This window comes from Felis catus, chromosome D2 (assembly GCF_018350175.1).
Source record: "Felis catus isolate Fca126 chromosome D2, F.catus_Fca126_mat1.0, whole genome shotgun sequence".
Taxonomy (NCBI): domain Eukaryota; kingdom Metazoa; phylum Chordata; class Mammalia; order Carnivora; family Felidae; genus Felis; species Felis catus.
In genome coordinates this window covers 6,717,592-6,741,228 of record NC_058378.1, presented here as the reverse complement: position 1 = coordinate 6,741,228, position 23,637 = coordinate 6,717,592, and the positions used below count along the sequence as shown (strand labels likewise).

At 49.2% G+C, this 23,637-nt stretch overlaps 1 protein-coding gene across 10 annotated transcripts in view; it reads left to right on the top strand.

Annotated features, from left to right (window-relative positions):
* SGMS1 (sphingomyelin synthase 1) overlaps positions 1-23,637 on the top strand; it is a 289,510-nt gene that overhangs the window by 230,499 nt on the left and 35,374 nt on the right. For all 10 annotated transcript variants that reach the window (XM_045039869.1, XM_019814218.2, XM_045039864.1 and 7 more), the window contains one exon: positions 17,990-18,768. In XM_045039869.1, the coding sequence (XP_044895804.1) occupies positions 18,164-18,768 (605 nt within the window). In that variant the 5' untranslated portion in view covers positions 17,990-18,163. The remainder of the gene's footprint in view (positions 1-17,989; positions 18,769-23,637) is intronic.

The window sequence follows — 23,637 nt, the reverse complement described above, 5'->3', positions numbered from 1 at the left end:
GTCTATAAGGCAGATTCTTAGAAATGGAGTTTCTGGGACGTGAAGTAGGTTGTAGATTTTGGTAAATCATGTCACGTTGCCTTACGTAAAGGCTAGGACAGTCTTAACTCCTTTCCGTCTAATTATTTCTGCTTGTGTTGAATCTCACACACATTATTTGTGTTTATCTCCTGTCCCACACTTTTGGTACCCTTCGTTCCATTTTTCCCACCTGTCCCAGATCTTCGGTTCTCACTGTCAGGGATACACGGCACTTGAAGAATGGAGGCTCAGTACGGTCATGATGTCCAGAAACCAAAACCTTAGTCATTTTGGAAATGATAAAGTCAGCCCCAAGTTCAGTGCGTTACTCTGTGTCTGTTGTGGATACTGGTCTGATGTTCCTTAATGATGGGTAATAGCCATCAGGTGGGAACTGCAGTATTAATTAGGAGGCGCGATGTGCTGGATAACTAGTAACCATTAGTTCTGCCTAGTCATTCGTTCATCCATCCATCCATCCATCCATCCATCCATCCATCCATCCATCCAGTGAGTATTTACTAAGAGACTGTGCTGTGTGAGATGCCCCACTGGTCCCTGAACGGTTGAGACTTTCCTACACGAATGGGGTGCTTCTGAGTAAGAGTTTCTGACTAGGGCATGAGTGTCCCCGAACACTGGGGGTCTCACACCTGAGGGGATTGGCTCTGACGGTGTGCACGGGGGGGGGGGGCGGGGGGGGCAGAGCGCCTGCTCAGGGTCTGTGCCCGTGTGCTCGGCAGCGTGGAGCACACTTCACAGAACTGAACAAGGCGCACAGGAGGGGTAGGGAGGCAAATAGGAGGCTTGGGGACATTGTAACTTACTTCGGAGCGTGGTGTGTGTGTTCCTGTGGCTCGCAGGGTGCCCGGGACAGTGCTCACTGCTAGTATGTACTTCATAAATGTTTGGCTTTATTTTGATTAACCAATTTGGCTTTTAGGGATACGTATAATTTTTTAGTCCTTAGTGCTTCAGTGCTGGCTCTGTTTATATCCAGAAGAAAGGCTCGTTAGGATTATAAATAGAAGCTGAATTTGAGCTGTGTCCTCAGGGGAGTTGACGTGCCTGCCGCCCTGCCAAAGCGCTCTGGTAATCTGCTCTCTGAGTGCTGACCAACAGGTTCCTTTAGTGAGCAGGTGTCTGTGTAACACGTCCCGAGGTCGGTCTGGGCAAGCAGGACTTATTTTAGCTACAAGGGCCTTTTATCACGTGTGTAGCTTGACCACGGTAGCCTAGGCGTGGAGCATGCTCAAGGGGATGGTATAGACACGCGTATGGGACCGCCTGGGTTATTTTATGGTAAGAATGCAGTTCTCAGAAACGATTTGGAACGCTGTTGTGGGCCTTTCAAGGTGCTAAATCGTACCCTCCTTATTGAGAGATCCTTTTCCCCCAGAGGTAGTGTTGTGGTTGCTGTTCTTAAGTCATTCTCCAGTTTTGATCTTCGTGATTGGTGTTTTGTTCTTCTACAGATTAAATCCGTATTTTCCCTCGCTCCTTGTTTCTCTTTTAAAGTTGAAATAACCCGTGACATTTGGAAGTGAAATTGTTTGAGCTCACCGTTTACATCTTCAGATCGTTTGACAAGATTTTGAAATGCTTTCCGTGAGCCGGGCCACCTCCTCAGGTTATGATAACGCGATGTTCTCCTTGTACGTGAAACTGACGTGTGCGCAAGCGGCTCAGGTGTTAACGCGTACAGAAGTGTGAAGACAGAAAAGAAAACGTGAGCGCTGCCTGACTTGGGCACTTAAAAAACACAGCTCAGTGGCCAGGCCCTGCTGGGTAATGATGATGGGGGGCCCTGCTCAGGTGTGCCCGATTCCCTGGGACTGTTCAGCCGCCGCTGCAGACTGATGAGCGGTCTGTCTGTGAAGAATCCAGAAGCTCTCATACTTCGGAGCTGTTGGGAAACATGAGGAAGCCCTCCTCTTTAGGCTGTACCATGCACCGTGGTACTCACACACACCTGATCGAACTTACTACTGAGGACGATCTCGGTAACTTTGAAAAACGTAAGGGCAGGGGTGCCTGGGTGGCTCAGTCGGTTAAGCATCCGACTTCGGCTCAGGTCATGATCTCGCAGTTTGTGGGTTCGAGCCCCGTGTCGGGCTCTGTGCCGACAGCTCGGAGCCTGCAGCCTGCTCCGCATTCTGTGTCCCTCTCTCTCTCTCTGCCCCTTTCCTGCTCATGCTGTGTCTCTCTCTGTCTCAAAAAAAAATAAACATGAAAAAAAAAGAAAAACGTAAGGGCTTAATTTGAGGTGCGGAAGGATGGTGTTTATAATTTGGAGGGAAAACCCGGGTATTTTTTTACTTTAATTCATTGTGTAAATATGAAGAGGGAACTTTCCTTTGAATACTTTTCTGGTTTGGAGATTGTAGTCTTGACTCTGCATTTTCTCTTTGCTTTGCCTGTGGCAAAGAGGGAAAATGGAGAAGCCTCTCTGAACATCCTTTTTTAGGCATAGCAATTGGACGGCCGATTCCTTTTATGTGTTTAAGCAAGGAAGTGCTTAAGCCAGAACAGCTCAGTGTTTTCTTCTCCTACTAAAGTAAGTCTATCAGGAAGAAGGTGTAGGATCAAAAGACATGTTTTCCTGTCTGAGTATCCTAGAAGTATTTCTTTTCAAGAGATCACTTATTCTTTAATGGATTTTTTGATGATGTAGTTTATGGATTTATTCTCTTCTTATAGGTGGGAGCAAATGTGTTTCAAAGAGAATAATCTGTTTATTCTCCCACTGGGAAGAATCTGGATTTAAGACCTATGCTTTCAGGGGCACCTGGGTGGCTCGGTCAGTTAAGCGTCCGACTTCAGCTCAGGTCATGATCTCATGGTTCGTGGTTTTGAGTCCCATGTCAGGCTCTGTGCTGACAGCTTGGAGCCTGGAGCCTGCTTCAGATTCTGTGTCTCCCTCCTTCTCTCTCTCTCTCTCTCTCTTTCTCTCTCTCTCTCAAATAAATGAACACTTAAAAAAATATAGTCAGCTGTCTTCCTTAGCCGCTATTTCTTTTTTCACCAGTGGAACAGGTATTTATACCGAGTGCCTACGATGTACGGAGCACTGTGCTAGCTCCTGGGGATGCAGGAATGAAAAAACACGACAGGGACCTTCCTTTGAGGAACTTGCATCCCTGTAGGACACAGAGACACTCAGTAAGTGAGATGATGTAGGTAAGAGGATGGCCGCAGGACGGACGCTTGTCTGAAGAGGTGCCGTCAGAGCGAAGAAATAGGGTGAAAGTGCCCCAGGCAGTAGTGACTGCATGTTCAAAGGCCCTGCGGCAGTTGGTGACTAGAAGCAGACCGGGGTAATTGAAGCATACAAAGTGTGCAGTGGCGGCTCTTGGCCATGCGAAGGCAGGAAGGGTCTGGAAAGCTACGTAACAATTAAGCGCGGGAAGCGTTGCAGGATTTCCAGGCGGGGAACCGCCCTTGAAGAAGCTCTCCTGGGCGCCTTATGGAGACCGCTTGGGGTGGGCGGGTTGAGGCCGGGGCAGCAGTCGAAACGAGACGTGGTATTGTGCCGCGGTGGTTGTGCGGAAAGAAGAAGGAAGCGGGTTCACGGTCCGCTGCCAGAAGCTGGAGCCGCTGGTTGTTGGTTTTGTTGTTGTTTTGTTGTTTTGGTTTTAATTAGGGTTCTTCCTCATCTTTGGCAGGGCAATGGCTGTAACTGTTTAACTGGTGAGATTGGATTTGTTTTTTTCCTCCCCGTTTGTTGGTTGGTTTTGTGTGTGTGTGTGTGTGTGTGTGTGTGTGTGTGTGTGTGTGTGTGATTGGCCTGCTTGTAATCTTTGTTTAAAGTCTTTCCCTTTAACTGATTTTTCGATAGTTCCTTATATTTGTGATCTGCGACAGGTTAGAAAAACATCTTGCCCGGTGTTTTCATTTATGAAGTAGTTTGACTGGTATCTTTATGGTCGTTTGTTTAAGGCTGTGGTTCCTCCCCTTGGCGTGATATTTGTGTTTGTGGTAGAAACTCCATGAATACACGTGAAGCCGAGAGAACACTTTACATGTGATCCACTTTGAACTTACTTCACTCTGCACTACAGAGTGATAGATGTTCGAAGCCGTTTGAGAGCAAAGAATGTGTTTCAACAGAGAACAAGCTGATGGTTGACGGAGGGAAGCAGGTGGGGGACGGACGGATGGGTGAAGGGGAGAGGGAGACACTTCAGTGATGGGATGAGTCCGTCCTGGGGATGAAGGGCTCGGCACAGGGAAGACAGTCACTGGTGCTGTGATGGCGTCGAATGGTGAGGACAGCAGCCACCCTTGTGGTGAGCACGTCATAACGAACAGGGAAGTCAGACCACTGTGGGCCACACCTGCCACTAACAATGCCACACTGTGTGTTAGCCGTGCTCAAAACGTTTGTTTAGAAAGAACGGATTTCAGGGGCGCCTGGGTGGCTCAGTCGGTTAAGCGTCCGACTTCGGCTCAGGCCGTGATCTTGCAGTTTGTGAGTTTGAGCCCCGTGTCAAGCCCTGTGCTGACAGCTCAGAGCCTGGAGGCTGCTTCGGATTCTATGTGCCCCCCCCCCAAAAAAAAATAAATACTAAAAACTTTTTTACAAAAGAATGTATTTCACCACACGAACAGTAGCCATAGCTGTGTTTGTTCAGATCTCCTATTTTTTTTTTCATCATGGCTTTTGCTAATTTTACAATTTACATAATTTTACACAGTTTCTACAATTCAGCTGTCCATCATTGATTTGGTTTACCATTTGCAGGGTTCTAATTTTGTTGCATTAAGTTATGGTAGCCAGAGAATAAAACTTAGGAAGTTTTTTATATAAAGCAAGGGTACATGCTTAAGTATCTTAGGTGAGATGGCAGGCTAGCTCTGACTTGAAGTGTGGTCACCTAGAAGCCAGGAATCGGCCATGTTGCTGATGGTAGGGTCACTACACGCACATTAGAATCAGATGGAAGGAGCATCGGTTGTGGCCCGAGGTTCTAGTTCCTACTGGCTCTGGTACCTGCTTGGACTGCTTAGGCGCGGATCTCTATTGGAGGAAGTCTCCAAAATCCTTTGCAGCTGGGGAAGGGCGAGGGGAGGAGTGCGTGATTTTTGCGGACCCTCTGCTGCCCCCTTGTGGTACTCGGCCTCGGTGCAAAGCTGGAGCTTAGGCTTTTTCCAGACAAGACCGCCTCAGTGCCCGCCAGTTTGATGGACGAGGATCATCCCTTCTGTGCAGCTGAACTTTGTGCTGTTGACCACTGGTTAATTAATAAAGGGGCACAGCGCGTAGCGTAATGTATAGAGAGACGTTAAATCACCACGTTGTACACCTGAAACTAACGTAACATTGTGCATCAACTACAGGCAAATTAAAAAAAATTGGGGGAGGGGGAGCCTGGGTGGCTCAGTCGGTTAAACGTCTGACTTCGGCTCAGGTCACAATCTCACGGCTCGTGAGTTCGAGCCCCACATCGGGCTCTGTGCTGACGGCTCAGAGCCTGGAGCCCGCTTCAGATTCTGTGTCTCCCTCTCTCTCCGCCTTTCCCCTCCTCATGCTGTGTCTCTCAAAGGTAAAAAGTTTTTAACTTAAAAAAAAATGAAGAAACCCAGTGAATGTGGGCCCCAGAAGTTTAAGAAGTTATCAGGTAGTTAGAACCAAGATCACGGCCGGTGGCTGGCAAAGAAGCTGATGTTGGATACTCATTTTATAACTGTTCTTATAATAGCTGTCAGGGTGCGGGGGGGGGGGAGTGCTTAATGCATCTATTTTGAGTGTGGATACAAAGGTAGAGGAGAGCTCCACTAGCTTTTTGGAAGCAAGCCTTCATGGCAAAGGCTGCCCAGAGGATGCCCATGTAAGTGCCATCCACTTAGAATCCACCCTCGGGACGCTCTCTAGTCTGAAAAGAGTTTGCGCGCATCTAGCTGTCCATGCAAGTATTAGAAATTTATTTTGGGACATAGACTTGAACTTGATTTCTCCTCTCTGGGCCTGTGAGTTGTTGCTAATTTGGGAACATGGTGTTGTTCCCCCAGGTCATGTTCCCTAAATTAGCTTTCCTTTTACCTCAGTGAGTTACATTTATTTCTGTAGGTGTAAGTCGAGAAGAGATGGGGTAGGCTTTTTCTCACTGAAATGGGAGTGTTCCATTCCATTAGAATTACGTGGTGTTTCTAATCCTCGGGGGACTGGCAAAAAAACCTTCACTGCAGATGAGATTTTTTTATGTTATAGTAATCAGGAAACCGTCTTCTGTCATTTCTGCCTGCTTTCAGTCTGTTACCAACACTAGGCAGTCCCCAGTTGGAACACCAAAAGTATACTTGAAATTAGCTGCATCTTAGTGTTCTGTGTGGTGGTTTGGGCCCCAGTGGGTCTTCCAGAGCCCACAGATGGTTAAAAATGACCATGCTTTTGAGGAAAATCATCAGCACACATCTAACTAAAAATCTCTAACTGCTTCTGGGCCACAGAAGCGTTCAGGGGGGCGGGGGGAGGGGAAGCAGTGTAGAAACTGAAATCTTAAGCCTTCCAGGACATTTTGATGGTATATGAGACAAGGGGAAAATATATTTGAAATGTGAACCCCGCAAATCTGGGGGGACATGGTCCCTGTCTGTAAAATGCACCCATACTTTACGGTACTGTTATTCTGGGGGTTCGTATTAAAGAGACACCATTGCCTGTTAACAGCAGCGTGGCTGAAAGTCACGCAATAGCTCCAGGTCTAGATATCGCAGGGAGGGAAGCAATAACCTTTTCTTGTAGCCATCTCACACTCTCTGGCTGGGGTCCGATAAATGAGACTTGACAAAAGACAGATGAGCCAGAGAAAAAGCCCAGCGAGCTGACCAAGGTGATGAGGCGCTCGAAGGAACGGGAAGAACTTGGGTCGATACAGCATCTCGACAGAAGAACAGTAAAGTTTCTTAGTGAAGGCAAGACCAGGGCTGAAGGACGTGGGTCTTCTCTCGGGCAGCAGCACAGGCGTGCAAGGTCTGCCCTGTGGATCCTCCGGGCGGAGTCTGAGGTGCTCTCCTGGCTCCCCTCCTGCTGTTCCAGGTAGAGAGGCGGGGGCGACCTTGACAAATTCATGTGCAGCTTGTGGGCAGGCGGGGAAGGGCAGAGCGCCTTTCTTGTGTCCGCCTCCCCTCGATGGCCTTCACCTGACAGCAGACCTCTGTCAAGGTGGCCCATCTCGGGGCGGTGCATTCTGCTGTCTCCACACCCCGGGTCTGCCTTGGGTCTTCTGGCCGGCGACCGGCAGGCGGGCAGAGCGTCCTTCAAGATGTCGCCTCCCGGTTTCCTTTCACGTGACCTGCTAACCGGACCGTGATAACAGGAACGTATATTCTCAGCTTTTACGGCCACTTGGGGAACGCTTTCACCCCTGGCCACTCCTGTCCCCCTCGGTTCTGAGAGATCCCTTCTCTCCCACATACGAAACTCCCTGGATTCTGTTTTTCATGTTTTTACCTTTGCTCTCGGTTTTCCATCTCTGTCTTCTTCCACGGAGAGATTTTTTTTTTTTCCAACTGAATATGTTGTGCTGTTTTCATGTTTACCGTGAATTCATTCACAAACGGCTTTCCTTTTAAGATTCTCCGACCAGTGCTCGCTTCGGCAGCACACATACTAAGATTCTCCGACTGCCTTTCCGTGCGTGGCCCGTTCTGTTCGCGGCGTCTGTCTGAGGTCGTGAATACTCGTTTTTCTCCACATTTGGAATTCCCTACCTAGTGGGTGTTCCGTGCCCTGTTTTGTTTCAGTCTCTGGCTTTCCTGCGAGAGTTTCTTCAGATGTCTGTTACCTTTCGTTTGTCCATTCGAATTGTAAGGGAAGCACCAGAGATGCTGTTCCAGCCGCACCCTTCACTCCTCTTGTTTTCTGCGGATTTCAGTGCCAGACGGTCCGGGTCCTTTTCTCTTCTAGTGTCGGGGGTTCGGGAAGCCTTGGGTCTTCCTCTGCCGGGACGTGTTCAGCCTGGCAGCCGGCGTCGGGGGCTGTAAGGAGGCGAGGGCCCGGGGCAGGTGTGACGTCGCATCTGTGTGCACGTGCTTTCCTTAGTCCCTGTTTTCGTGCGATGCCCCTGCTCTTAACGGCGCGGGTGCCCCCCTTCCGCGGAAGGCACGTGCAGGCTCCCCAGCTGCGGGGAGAGGCGGGGGCAGCTTCCTAAATGGTCTTCTAACCAGTCCTTCTATCTGGAGTCCCACCTCCCCACCCCTCCACTCCCCCCACCCCCCCACCCCCCCGCCCCGATCCTGCAAGGCACCTGTGCCAACGAGCTTCTCACCCTCCTGGCCTCTCTTCCAGAAGTCACATTGCTTCTCTTGCTTCTCATCCTTCCTTCCCCGGGGGCTGGGGCTCTGCTTCCTTGGCTCCTCCGTCCGTTCCCAGCCGGCCACCTGCTTCCCCGCCCCCTCGGCGCTTCTCCGGCCACCCGCTTCTTCACCTACCCTCTCTGCTCTTCTCCTCGCCTTTCCTGTTCCTTCTTTTTGCAAAACCAGGAGAGCTTGAAGAGGCCCTGGAAACGAACACACAATCACTCAGACACCTATCCTGAAATGCGATTCCTCTCTCGATCGACTGGACTTCGTTTTCCGTCTCCCCTGCTAGACTGTATGGATGCTGGGGGACTGGAGCTTGGGGCTTTGAAAAAACCTGTCCGTTGCCTTTAAACCAATACACCTTAGATGTTTGCCCGTTTCTCTCCCTTTCACGAGCCCGTGTAGCTCTTGTTCTCCCCGCTTTCCTCCGGGGGCATCCGCCGGGCACAGGCCCAGGGGAGAACCTGGGATTTTCTTATAACTTCTTTAAACACACCTGTCTTTTCTTTTTCTCCTCTTACTGTTTCATTGAGGTTTCAACTTTCATTTACCTCTTTTGTATACTCACTTCACAGCCTCTTCAAACTTTATTTTCTCAAGGTCGTGGTTTGGCAAACTTCCTGTTTGTCACACCTGCCAAATTTCTCCCTCATGGTGGATTATTTCCTTGTGTGATTTATAATTTTCAATTCTCGTTCTTCCTCAGCTCAGAGCACTTCTTCCGTGGGAATCCTGTGAACTCTTGCCTGCTGAAAGGGCTCGAAGGGGTTGTTCTGTGTTAACTTCTCGTGTGTGTATTTGCATCGATTTCTTGGCTTGGGACCCACACCGCACAGGTCGTGCGAGTTCGAAGTCCGCATCATCGGGTACTAATTTCACAGGCCCACTTTTTGTCGTCTTAGAGGGATTCTTGTTTAGTTCAAGGGTCTTAGTTCAGTCTTAGTTCCATTTGCCTGCCTGGATCTGGCCTCAGGCCGTGTCGTCTGCCCACGCTTGGGTCTGGAAACCCCAGCCCCTGGCCGTTAGGGTCCAAGGCTGGTATCCCTCTGGGCTGCTGTGCTGGCTCGTATCTTCCCTACCCACATGAGCATGGGTGTAGCCCCCGTCCTCTGCCTGTAGGGAAAGGCTGTCAGGTGGAGACACAGGCTGTGTCGTGGAAGGCCCTGGCGGAGGCTCAGGAATGTGAACATCGTCCAGGCGGCTGTAGGAGCCCCCAGAGGCCTCCAGCGTCCGGTGAGGAGATCGCCCTGCACGCCACAGAGGCCCATCTGACGGCAGCATGGCAGTGGCTGCCGTGGAGTTAGACTGCAGGCAGAAACCAAAGTGGAAGCAAACAGAGGTAAGGAGAGGGGAGCCTTTCCCCGGCTTCTTGGGGCAGATGCGATCACCGCGCACCTCAGCTGGACGTGAGAGCCGTGCAACTTGGAGACCCTGATTATTTCCCCGCGTGCCTTGAGTGCTGCTACAGGGGTCTGTGTCCAAGGACCATGGATTATCCAGATGAATATTAAATATTCCTGCTGGGGTCACCTGGGTGGTTCCTGTCGGTTAAGCGTCTGACTTCAGCTCATGTCGTGATCTCACAGTTCGTGAGTTCGAGCCCCGCGTCGGGCTCTGTGCTATCAGCACAGACCCCGCTTTGGATCCTCTTCCCCCCCGACCCCTCTCTGCCCCTTCCCCACTCGTGTGCTTTCTGTCTCCCTGTCTGTCTGTCTGTCTCTCTCTCTCAAAAATAATTAATAAATAAATAAATAAATAAATAAATAAAGTCAGTAAGTAAGTAAGTAAGTATAGTAGTCCTGCTGGTTTCAGACTTAGGCAGCTTATCAGTTGGGTGGAACTGATCATCTTCAGAGTTTGGTAATTGGGTTCTGACAATGAAACCCCAGGGGGAAACTGCAGTGATTAGCTGTCATTGGAGACCTGCATGGTTTTCCTTCCTGAAATGACAATAGGGCAGGGTTTCAGACAGTCAGTAGGTAGCTTGATGGACGGGTATTGAAAGCCTGGATGACAGAACAGTGGTAATTCTGATGGTTTGTCATTGTTTTCTCTCTGGAATGATGGGAAATCTCTGAGACCAGAACTTCTTTATGCACTTAGGTTCGGATCTGAGCTTTATCTTTGTTGATGGTTCTGCTCATATCCTGGGACCGTTCTGTTTTGGAAATAGGAGGACTCGGGAACCTAGTTATACACAGGAGGCAAAGAATCCACTTACTTGGAGAAATCTGCAAGCCCGCTTCTGATTTTGAAAGAAAGCTAATGTAGGAAGCATGTATTTTTAATTTTACAGTGTAGCCTCCATGTTTAAAAGCAATATGCTTGAAGGAAAAACAACCCTTCTCTAAACAGAAGTAATATGTATTTATCAGAGAAATTAGAAGAGGGTGAAAAAAAATTAAGCAGAAACTTAGTTTACAATTTCAACATCCAAAGGTAACAGAAGCTGACATATGCCTTCTAGACTTCTTTTTTTTTAATGTTTATTGTTGAGAGAGAGAGAGAGAGAGAGAGAGAGAGAGAAAGTAAAGTGTGAGCAGGGAAGGTGCAGAGAGAGAGAGAGGGAGACAAGAATCAGAGGCAGGCTCCAGGTTCTGAGCTGTCAGCACAGAGCCCGACATGGGGCTCGAACTCACAAACCGCCAGATCATGACCTGAGCCAAAGTCGGTCACTTAACCGACTGAGCCAGCCATGTGCCCCTCGACTTCCTTTCTGTGGATAGTTGTGATACATGTATGGTCACAAAAATGGCTTCATTGTCTTTTGTAACCTGTTTGACAAATCTGCGTGTGTGTATCACTACAGCTATAGAAACATCGTCCGGTCTTTAGTGGAGGCTTAATTACTATTCTGTTGTATGATGCTATATTTAGTTCTCCCTGTGGAACTCTTAGGTGGTTTTTAATTTTTGCCACAGTAAGTGATTCTTTGAATTTTCTGGCTGCTGAATGTTTCTGTTCGGCCCTGGAATTACTCACATGAGCTCCTCTTGCTGGCGGTGGGGCTCCCCTGGAAATGGAGGACACGCGTGTATTTCATACCATCAGAGAACAGCCACAACCGTGGAACAGCGTATCCAGTTGATTTGGCCCATTTCTTGTCATGATGTCACTGCCCTGCTCTTGTCAGCCAAGAGTCATCTCCTTCCCTCTGGAGCACTGGGGACTGCGACACCAGAATGGGTCCCTTTGGGAGGGGCCGTTTAAAGGGAGGCTGTCGGTGGGTTGTTCTAGGGCAACTGCTGAGAAAGAACTCGTTTCCGATCTGGTGAAATCTAAGTATCGGACTTCCTGAAATAGACAAAGTGTGGAGGAGAGGGAAGGGTGTCCCCACCTGAGGCTCTCCTAGCAGCCTAACTGGGCCACAGGCCCTTTCTTCTCATCTCTAAGCAAAATCAGGCAGCGTGCCCTTAGTTCAAGGAGCCTAAGGGGAGATTTTGTTTGCCAGTCAGAGTTTGACACTGGAGTTTTGAACCGTGTGCATAACAGCAATCTACAATAAAGGACGGTTTGAAGGTTAAGGCATCCAGAGCGATGTAAAATTTCTTCTGTTCTAGACTGAAGTAAACATGTAGGTCCTTCAGCAGAAGTGATACAGTTGTTACCCTAACCATTTTTTTCCTTTTGACAAGTACAGTTGTAAGAATTTTGCCTCTGTAGGTTAGCTCTTTATGTGTTAAATAGCAAAAAAAAAAAAAAAAACCACAACAACAACAAAAAACCAAACTATAGCTGATTAGATTGGAGAAAAGCATTCAGGAGTTCTCCACACTGAGTGAGAGAATTGGACACCTGTCTCTTGAGTATTGCAGAGGGCCTGCCTGCGCTGCTCTAAAAGGTCCATTGGGGGGGTGGGAGGGAGGGGAGGCTGGGTGATGGGTATTGAGGAGGGCACCTTTTGGGATGAGCACTGGGTGTATGGAAACCAATTTGACAATAAATTTCATATATTGAAAAAAAAATAAAAATAAATAAATAAATAAAAGGTCCGTTAGGTTACTGTTGCCTTTTATGGAAAGTTCTAGGGACGTAAAGACCTTTATCTGGACTTGTAGTGTTTACAAAAAGGCAGTTCATGTGTTTCAAGAATATAATGTTGATTCTTAATTAGTGTTGCTCTTTGACAAGGCACCCACAGGTAGGTTCGTGTCAAAAGTCTGAGCTATTACACACTCCCTAAATTGTGGTCTCGCACAAAGTTGATTATTTGAGCTAGTAGAGCAAAGTCCGTATAGAGCCCGTGTTACTTTTGCTTTTGCTTTTAAACATTTGATGCAGGAAGCAGAAAGAATTTAGCTCGCTATATGCTTATAAGATTAATCATGCATGCACTGCTTGCTACTGTGATTTGCCATCATTAGCATTCAGAAACATCTGGAACTTTGCTGTACTTTCTTCGCTGACAGGGCAGCTATGTTCGTTCAATCTTGGGCCCACCATGCCTTAAAAAAATTATAAAAATTCAATTCAGGGGTACCTGGGTGGCTCAGTCGGTTGAGTGTCTGACTTTGGCTCAGGTCACGATCTCACGGTTCGTGGGTTCAAGCCCTGCGTCGGGCTCTGTGCTGATAACTCAGAACCTGGAACCTGCTTCGGATTCTGTGTCTCCTTCTCTCTCTGCCCCTCCCCTGCTTGCACTCTGCCCCTCTCTCTCTCTCTCTCTCTCTCTCTCTCTCTCTCTCTCTCTCTCAAAAGTAAATAGACATTAAAATTTTTTTTAATTCAGTTCTTACTTTCATGACACTTTTAATAAGTTCCTTGAAACTTTAAAGGTTAACTGACGTTCAGTAAATAATTTTTTTACATTTTTATGTATTGCTTTATGTTATCCAAAGCACAGTCATGCACACATTCCTGAAACTAATGCAACAAGCAGATGGAATAAATCATTCCTCTGCAGGAAACTGAGGCCTTGGGATTGGAGGAAAGTACAGAGTAATTATTAGAGCTCAGATTTTCAGGGGCACCTGGGCGGCTCAGATGGTTAAACGTCTGACTTCGTCTCAGGTCATGATCTCTCAGTTTGTGAGTTCGAGACTCACGTCTGGCTCTATGCTGACAGCTTGGAGCCTGGAGCCTGCTTCGGATTCTGTGTCTCCCCCTCTCTCTGCCCCTCCCCCGCTCGTTCTCTGTCTTCCTCTCTCTCAAAAAAATGAAAAAAACATTAAAAAATTAAAAAGAACTTAGATTTTCTGAGCAATTGTTGTGCACTGCGTTATGCAATGTGTTTTAATTTCTTGAAAACTTGTGTTCATTGTTTAAGTCATATCGTAGCTTTTTGTGAACACAACGATGTCTTATTTCTCGACAATACCAGACAATAAGATAATATAGTAGATTCTTTTTGAGCAGAGATAAACCACATACTCATAAATGACTTAGTTCTTTTGTTTGCTTAATGTTTTGTTTTCATTACCAGGCTAATTGCTTTAACATATTTGTCTGGTTGTAGAGAGCTGGCCTTGATAATGAACTACAAATAGTTTATAGTGTGTTGTGGCACATTATCTGATGGCTTTTATAATTTTAAAGCCTAAAATATCTACTGTAAGAATGGGAGCCGGATTGTGTTAGCAGATTTCTTTTTCCTTTAGTCTGGGTCTGAGAGAAACCTGCTGGGTATAGGATCCGTGATGAGTAGGAGGGGTTGTTCCTGCCCTCAGTCCTGTAGGACTCCATGATTTTGGTTTATAGACTCTTAAGCCTACCCCTCACACTTGTTCACCTCTGTGAGGTCGTCGAGTACCTGCAGCGGGGGGCCCGGGACGCATGTTGGGTTCGGTCTCGCTGCAGACTAGCTCTGCTCTTCTGCAGGAGAGTTTAGACGCACCACCGCCCCCTGGACTCTGGTTTACTTCCGTCCGAAAATTGCCCATGAACGAGCGTCCCGGCACCTCTTCCCTCTCTCATCTTCCAGTATTTCGGGATATACCGAGTTTATGTCCAGATTTTATTCTCTTTTTACTTTGGAATTCTGAGTACCCAATCTAATACGTTGAGCTCTGCATTATTTCTGAACATTCTCCCAGGAATGGATTCGGGGCGACTTTTCTGGACGGGGGTAGTAGTTGTTTTCGGAGCTCAGCCCAACGTGCAGTCTTCTGGGTCTAGATGGGAAAACACTTCTCAGAAACGCTGTACCCTATCCTATCCTGTCCTATCCTGTCCTGTCCTGTGCTGTCCTATCCTAAAGTGCGCATGTGGGGTGTCTGGGTGGCTCAGTCGGTTACGCATGGGCTCAGCGTTGGCTCAGGTCATGATCTCACGGCTTGTGGGCTTGAGCCCCGCACTAGGCTCTGTGTGGACAGCTCGGAGCCTGGAGTCTGCTTCGGATTCTGTGTCTCCCTCTCTCTCTGCCCCGCCCCCACTCACACTCCGTCTCTCTCTCAAAAATAAACATTAAAAAAAAAAAAAAGTGAGCGTGTGAGGCCAGCCACTTTGTCTCCCACGGCTGGACCCTGGGGTGTCTGAGTAAGTCCTCACCTTTGAGCAGTGACCTTTGAGGTATTGAGTATGCCCGGCAGTTGCTTCCATGGAAATGTTCTTTTCCCCTTTTACGTGATCTTAAAATCGTCTGCAAGAAAATAGCATCTAGGCCTTTATTTTCAAGTTTCAAAGCTTGCTCGAAAAACAAAGGTTTCTTTTCTGAGGAAATTTGGAAGGCTGTTTGAACTCGTGTGTCAGAATGATTGGGCTTTAAAAATGCCATTTGGAGGTGGCAGCTTCAGTCCCTATTTATGAAATGTCACCGGGGGCCCAGTCGGGTGTCAGAAAGCAAGCAGGACATTACCAGAAGAACAAGACGTATTTCTTGGCGTAATCAGTAGCTTTCATTCCTTTTCCCCCTTGAGGTCCTCAGAGCAGGAGCAGCCCCAGGGAAGGTGGGCAAGGTTGTCGTTAATCCTATTTTCCAGAGGAAACTGAGGCTCGGCGAGGGTTCAGGACTTTGTCAGGAAGGGATGTAGCCAGGCAGGGGCCCGACTCCCAGCTTCCCGACTCACATAGGCGGCCGTCTTTGTGGGCACACGAGCCGGTTACATCACGTGGTCGCAGGTATCGGCGCGGTCGGGATTCAGGGATGGGGATGGGATTGGGAAGGACCTGAAGGACCAAGGGAAGAAGACCTTGGACTTATTGGAGCTGAGTCGATGGCCGGGTGTGCACGCTGGGGGTGAGCGCCGGGACGGCCTTGGGGAGGGGACAGCGCTATTGTCCTCTCACCAGGGGAGCCGTCGCTGCGTCTTGCTGCGTCTTGAGAGTTCCTGTGGCTGTCAAACTGCTGATGGGACTCACTTTTGTGACATCCGTGTTCCTCCATCTGCGAGCATGTCTGACGGCCTCTATTGTCTCCTACCTTTGGCTGTTTTCCTGTTTTAAAGGTTATTAAGCCTTAGGAGGAGATTATCAGACAATTTCCTCATCAGAAAGAAGTGAAATCACGAGTTGGCATGGTCTGGTCTCCGTGGTCCCCCGCGGGTTCCCCTCTGGCCGACTTCCCACCTCCGGCAGGGGAAATGAGGAAGCCACATGAAAAGCCCTTTCATTCCCTTGGGCCTGAACGTTCCACCAGGATTTCTTCTCTAGAGTTCTTGTAGCCACTCCCATGTGCAGAAGGCCCCCTTGCCTGTTACTGTAACTCTGCCGGGGAGTATCTGGCGAGTTCCCCTTTCCTGTAGGACCTTCCGGCAGGACTCCCATGTGGCTTGTGTCTTCTCGTCGCCGGGCAGGACTGGCGACGACCGACGCTCTTCTCTAGTGCTTTTCAAATGGCCAGAGGTCCACTTTGGTTTCATGTTTCCCTCTGAAGAATGCCCACCGCATCCTCCTTGGCCATCCAAACGGTTTTCAAGCAGTTTGCAGCGTCAGTGGCAATGTCCGTAGGTCTTACTTTCCACGACCCCATCTACATGCCGATAGATGTCAGGGGCATGCCCTGAGGTACTGAGCAGAGGTCAAGTGAGCACCTCCCAGCCCTTGCACGGTGAGTATGTGGATGTTCAAGATGGCAGCCCTCCCGCCCTCACTCGTGGTCTCGTGGGTGAAGTGCAGACAGACACTTGCCACAGGCCGGTGGAAGAGCAACGTGGATGCCCAGAAGAGAGAACACCCAATGTTTTTGCAAGGTCTGGAATATCTTGAGCTGTGCTGCCATTTGATTGGTTGTTATGGGGGTGGAGAAACTGGGAGTGGATGGCTGTCCACCTTGATTCCAGACTCTGATTCAGGGTACAGTAGAGACGAGTTTGGACTTTGGAATTGAAGACCTGAATTTGGGTCTTGTTTGTGCCGTTAGCAATGTGCTCCTTGGGGGGTTGACCGGGATCGCTGGGGAAGAAAAGTGGTGGGGAGCAAGCCTCAGTGAAGTCAATTCGAGGAATCGTGGTAACCCGGTTTTGGTCCCGGACGATTTCCTGGAGCCTCTAACTCATGCACAGTCCCAACTGCCAACGCGTACTGCTGGCCCTCGGAGAGGACGTGCACTTCCTAGACCTCATTTGGATGATTTCTAAAGCGCAGAGCATTTTGTCAGATTATGATTCTACGAAGCATACTCGGGAAACACGGTCATGACTCATTTCTAGCCATTAAACCTATTAATCTGTGCACGTTTTTTTGGTTTTGTTTTTGTTGTTGTTGTTGTTGTTGTTTTGTAGTTAGCACCACATTCACCTTTTGAGAAACAAAAGTTAGGCAGCTCTTGGACAGGGTGTTTCCATGGTGAGGGAAAGTAGACATTAGCTATTGGATAGGATAGAAAATTTGAGAAAGAGAAAAAAAGGATATGGGATCTCCAGACCCCTTTTAGTGCTGCAATTACATACGACTTTTCAAGGGGATACTTGACTGTTGGTTTCACAGATGAAGGCGCTGTTGACTCAAATTATGCTTGGTCTTCCGCCGACCGCCGTTATTTCGCTAACCACGATCGCTTGTTCCAGAACGCGGTCTTTACTTCTCACGTGTTGTTTTGGGTTTTAAGTGGTCGTTACAACACTGATACATGCTGATTGAAGAAAACCAGCTGAGAGAAGAGTAGAAAATGACCCCACATTTGGAAAACGGGATTCTTTGGTGTTTTTTTGCGTGTAGGACTCTGCAGTTGTTGGACCAGATGCTCTCGAAGCTCAGCATTTCTGTGATTCTCTTGTGTCTCTGTGACGTTGCAGTGGTTTATGTACGTTTGAAGACATTTCTCCACCAGATAGTTTGGTAGATTCGGCCACTTTGCCGCGTTATTTCAGATCATCTCAGAAAGTAGGTAGTAAGCACAGAGGGAATCCCCAACCTATACCGAGGCATGTCCGGAGCACCGTTGGATGCTGGCTTAGAAAACATTCTTCGGTATCTGTCCGGGTCTAATCTAATGCTCCTTCAGGAACGATGGGCCAGGGGGAGACCCTGGACCAGGCCCTGCGGCCAGCTGCGCCCTCCCCGGCAGGTGGTTCTCCGGGTGCAGCCAGTTGCAACTTCCCCGTCAGGTGGTTCTCCAAGTGCGCGGGGCACCTTCCCCGGTAGCTTGTTCTCAGGGTGCACGCTCTGCCTTCCCCGGTAGCCAGTTCTCGGGGCGTGCGCCGTGCCTTCCCCCGGTGGCCGGTTCTTGGGGCATGCCCCCGGGGACTGACGTGCGGCCCCCTCCTGACTGTGTCTCTTGCCTCCGCAGAAGGAAGACCCCCGGTGCACCATGAGGTGAGCGCGCTCGGGCGCCCAGAGCCCCGGAGAGCTGCGTGCGGGCTGCGGGAGCGGCTCCGCGCGTCTGGCCTCGCACGTCCCCGGCATGAGGCCGGGCAGCATGGGCGCGCCGCCGCGGGACCGCTGACCCCCGCCCGCCGGGACCATGAAGGAGGTGGCGCACTGGTCCCCCAGGAAGGTGGCAGACTGGCTGCTGGAGCACGCCATGCCCGAGTACTGTGAGCCCCTGGAACACTTCACGGGCCGGGACCTGATCGGCCTGACCCGGGAGGACTTCACGCGGCCGCCCCTGTGCCGCGTGTCGGCCGACAGCGGGCAGCGGCTCCTGGACATGATCGAGACCCTGAAGGTGGAGCAGCACATGGAGGCGCACAAGAACGGCCACGCCAACGGGCACCTGGGCGCAGGCGCGGCCGGCCCCGGCCTCCAGGCCACGCCCAACGGGGTGCCTAACGGCTACCGGAAGGAGATGATCAAGATCCCCATGCCCGAGCCCGAGCGCTCCCAGTACCCCATGGAGTGGGGCAAGACCTGCCTGGCCTTCCTGTACGCGCTCTCCTGCTTCGTCCTCACCACGGTGATGATCTCGGTCGTCCACGAGCGAGTGCCTCCCAAGGAGGTGCAGCCCCCGCTACCGGACACGTTTTTTGACCATTTTAACCGTGTGCAGTGGGCCTTTTCTATCTGTGAGATTAACGGCATGATCCTCGTAGGACTCTGGTTAATTCAGTGGCTGCTCTTAAAATACAAGTAAGTGGGAAGCGAAAGCTCTGGGCCGCGGCGATTGGAGTGGGTGGGGGAGCGGTCCGGGGGGCAGGCGTCTGGTGCGGGTTGTTGGGCAGTGACGCTCAGCAGGAGAAAACCCTCGGACCTCTCCGGAGAGCACAGGCTCCTGCATCACGGAGAAGCCACCCAGCGTTGGTGCCATTAGCCCCCCAAATAAATCGTTGACTGGCCCGTGTGCCGTGACGGCTGCGTGGCTTTTCCCACGCAGGGTCAGACACGCAGACCCTCAGCGGTAGGGATTTAAGGACGTCTCGCACCCAGAACGCAGGACAGCCGTTCCAGGACAGCTTGGGCTGTCGGGAGGACGGCACCCTCGGGAAATGACTGTGCGTGAACCCGCACGGCTTTCCGCCGTCCAGAATGCACAGCACTTACAGTCACGTGGGGCTGTTCCACCGAGGCTTCTCAGGAGCTGGCACAGGCACCTCCTTTTGGTTGCCGCTGGGTGCCAGGTGGCTTTCGTGTCCTAGGCTGTGCACTCAGTACGGACCCCTCGGGCGAGCTGGTTCCCCGGGCCCACAAAACCCACCTTGCCCCCATCGTCGGCGTCTGGCTTTTCCATTAGTGGAACGTTTTCGTGTTGCATGCGTGGGAGCTGGGAACCGATTTGCGACTGTGTCCAGCGGACTGCGTTTCATGACCCGCAGTGTGGTTGAGTTCAGTTAAGGAGATCATCTGAAACCAAGACAACCAAGTGCAGACTGAGAGCCTGTGCTGAACTTTTACCCAAGAAATGATGAGTTTTTTTCCTGGTATGTTTTCTTATTAATTCTTATATAAAGATAGCATTTCTTATAAATTCTGTATCTGCCCGTGGAAGCGAACGCAGTTCCCCACCGCGTGCCGGGAAAGAAGGGCCTTTACCCCTTTATAAAGGAAGTTGTTTAAGTGGCCGGTGCCGACTTTGGGGTTGGCCTGGCACTTCCACAGTAAACTGGGTTTGAAATACAAACCGTGGTCTGGGCTGCATTTGATCTGGCGGAAGACTTTCGTTAGCTTCATTGTAACAGCCTGAGTGAGCAGGAGAGGCTCTAGAAGTGTGAGGTGCTGAGAATTTCCTTAATGCGTTTTTTTTCAGCTGCCAGACTTCACATCTGCTTTTGACGTAAAAGCCCGTGAGAAGAAAATGCCAGTAGGATTTCTGGGTTTTGTCTGATCTTTGTTATTTTGTTTACCCTGAGTTTGTTTTCTGGTTTTTCGTAAAAATTCGCACATGCAAGTAAATGATTTACTGCCCCAGAATCAAACCCTGCAGATCAGTCAATACCGTGTACAAGTTCGAATCTTTCACTTTTATTTAACTAATTTTTAATTAGTCAATTAATCTTTTTTACGACCGTGCCTTTTCGATACTGTGCTCTTGTTCTGGGACGTGTCCCAACCATAGGGCTCATTTCTGCAAAGTGTGTTGCTATTTACATTCCTCTGGGCCGGGACTTGTCACACCTGTTTTTCTTGAAGCTTTCTGATTCTATGTTTTCCTGGTACTTCCTGCCACTGCTCCGGTCCCTTGTGTGTTTAACTTTCTCAGCAGCTGCCGATCTGTGGGTGCCGGCCCCCCACCGAGCCCCCACTGAGCCCCCACATGCTGGGTGTTGTGGGGGAGTCTCTAAGTCTCCAGAGCTTTGTTTTCCTCACGGATAAATTAAGGGGCCTCCTAGTCTAGAGAGTTTCTGTTATCCTGCAACTGTGTTTCATTCGTTTCTAACATTGTTCCTTTTTTTTTTTTTTAAAGTCTGTTTATTTTCGAGAGGGAGAGCACGTGGGGAGGGAACGGAGAGAGACAGAGAGACAACCGCAAGGAGGCTGGCCCCACTTAGTGCAGAGCCCGGCGCCGGGCTTGAGCTCATCAACTGCCGGATCGCGATCTGAGCCAAAGTTGGACGCTTCACCGACTGACCCCCCCCCCCCCCCACTGGGCACCCCTGTTTCTAACATTATTGAATGGGCCAGTTATGTTTAAACACTGTTCGCCGCAGAGCATTTTTTGTCCGGAACACATCCAAGTAAAGATTCTCTGACGTTTCTCTCAAGATTCCATGTGGGCAGCTGAGGGAGGCCGGCTGTTGTCGTGACAGTCCAGCCCCTGTCCTGCTCTCCGTGTCCTTCCTCGGGAGGCCTCTCCTGAGCGTGTGTGGCACAGCGGGTGCGTAAGAGGCAGGAAGAGCGATGGAGCGGGTGGGAATGAACCGGCTCCCTTCCCCTGGCCCGCAGGAGGAAGAGGAAAATGTTCTGTAGAGTCCGGGAGACCCCTTGTTTCCGGTGTGTGGTTTTTGTGGGGCAGCGGTTTTATGTATCCAGTGTGTTAGGGAAGCGGATCCTTCTGGTTCTGGAACGTTCTGTGTAACAGAGCTAACTTGTCACTGTGTTTGTGCTCGACTCTCCTGATTCTTGCCCGCCGTCCCCAGTGTGCAAGGGGTTTGCCGCCTAAGAGCACATTTTACACAGCTCCCAGGAGCGAGGCCCGTTCAGCCAGTCATTCCCACAGGGCGTTTGATTTTCAGAGTGTCGAAGCCCTTCCGGGCACCTGGGGGGCTCAGTCATTGGGCATCCGACTTTGGCTCAGGTCATGAACTCACAATTTGTGGGTTCGAGCCCCACATCGGGCTCTGTGCTGACAGCTCGGAGCCTGGAGTCTGCTTCGGATTCTGTGTCTCTCCATCTCTCGGCCCCTCCCCTGCTCATGCTCTATCTATCTATCAAAAACAAATAAACATTAAAAAAAAAAAGGTACTTAAAAAGAAGTAAAAGTAATTAGGACACATGAGAGCTGGTCTCAACAGGGTGCTCTCTTTGTAAAAATGCATCAAGCTATAGTTATAACTTGAGCACTTTGCTTTATCTATTTATGCTATACTTCAACAAAAAAGTTTACATTTAGAAACCAAAATACTGGGGTGCCTGGGTGGCTCAGTTGGTTAAGCATTGACTTCAGCTCAGGTCATGAACTCACAGTTCGTGGGTTCGAGCCCCGCTTCGGGCTCTGTGCTGACAGCTCAGAGCCTGGAGCCTGCTTTGGAATTTGTGGTTCCCTTTCTCTCTGCCCTCCCCCACTCGCGGTCTCTCTTTCTCTCAGCCTGTTCCTTCCTGCTTCTGTATCTTCCACTCCTCAGGGAAGGATCAGAGGCTGAAGCCATGGAGGATGATTGATTCACTGAGAGGTAACATCACTAAAATTTGGGCCACACCCCGTGATCACAAGCCCATCGGCGGGACGCGTGAGGTGCAAACCTTGACACGATATTGACACTGAGATGCGTGCTGCCCTTCTGTCGCCTGTGGGTGTCCTTTACAGTTAAACAGAAGTTGTAGTTTTTTACTTAAAATATTTTTTTGCCTCCTTAACACGTCCCCCTCAGGTTTGTATGTACGTGTGTTTGTATATACGTATATTCACGTGGGATTTCTGTGACATCGCTAAGTGGAAGATAATAGTGCCCGTCCTTCGAAACTTTTTCTCCTTTTTTTTTTCTTTGCTTATTTACTTATTTATTTATTTATTAATTTACATCCAAGTTAGTTAGCATACAGTGTAACAGTGATTTCAGGAGTAGATTCCTTAGTGCCCCTTACCTGTTTAGCCCATCCCCCTTCCCACAACCCCTCCTGTAACCCTCAGTTTGTTCTCCATATTTAAGAGTCTCTATTGTTTTGTCCCCCTCCCTGTTTTTATATTATTTTTGCTTCCCTTCCCTTGTGTTCATCTGTTTAGTATCTTAAATTCTTCATATGAGTGAAGTCATATGATATTTGTCTTTCTCTGACTAATTTCACTTGGCATAATACCCTCCAGTTCCATCCACGCAGTTGCAAATGGCAAGATTTCATTCTTTTTGATTGCCGAGTAATACTCCGTGTGTGTGTGTGTGTGTGTGTGTGTGTGTGTGTGTGTGTGTGTATACACATACATACATACATACCACATTTTCTGTATCCATTCATCCGTTGATGGACATTTGGGCTCATTCCATACTTTGCCTTTTGTCAATAGTGCTGCTATAAACATGGGGCGCTTGTGTCCCTTCAAAACAGCACACCTGTGTCCCTTGGATAAATGCCTAGTAGTGCAATTGCTGGGTTGTAGGGTAGCTCTATTTTCAATTTTTTGAGGAACCTCCACACTGTTTTCCAGAGTGGCTGCACCAGCTTGCACTCCCACTAGCAGTGCAAAAGGGTTCCTCTTTCTCCACATCCTGGCCAACGTCCGTTGTTGCCTGAGTTGTTAATCTTAGCTATTCTGACAGGTTTGGGGCGGTATCTCATTGTGGTTTTGATTTGTATTTCCCTGACGATGAGTGATGTTGAGCATTTTTTCACGTGCCGGTTGGCCACCTGGATATCTTCTTTGGAAAAGTGTCTACTCATGTCTTTTGCCCATGTCTTCACTGGATTATTTGTTTTTAGGGTGTTGAGTTTGGTAAGTTCTTTATAGATTTTTGGATACTATAACCGTTTATCTGATCTTTCATTTGCAAATATCTTCTCCCATTCCATCGGTTGCCTTTTGGTTTTACTGATGGTTTCCTTTGCCGTGCAGAAGCTTTTTATTTTGATGAGGTCCCAATAGTTGATTTTTGCTTTTGTTTCCCTTGCCTACGGAGACCTGTTGAGTAAGAAGTTGCTGGGGCCAAGATCAAAGAGGTTTTTGCCTGCTTTCTCCTTAAGGATGTTGATGGCTTCCTGTCTTACACTGAGGTCTTTCATCCATTTTATTTTTGTGTCTGGTGTAAGAAAGTGGTCCAGGTTCACTCTTCCACATGTCACTGTCCAGTTTTCCCAGCACCACTTGCTGACGAGACGGTCTTTATTCCATTGGATATTCTTTCCTGCTTT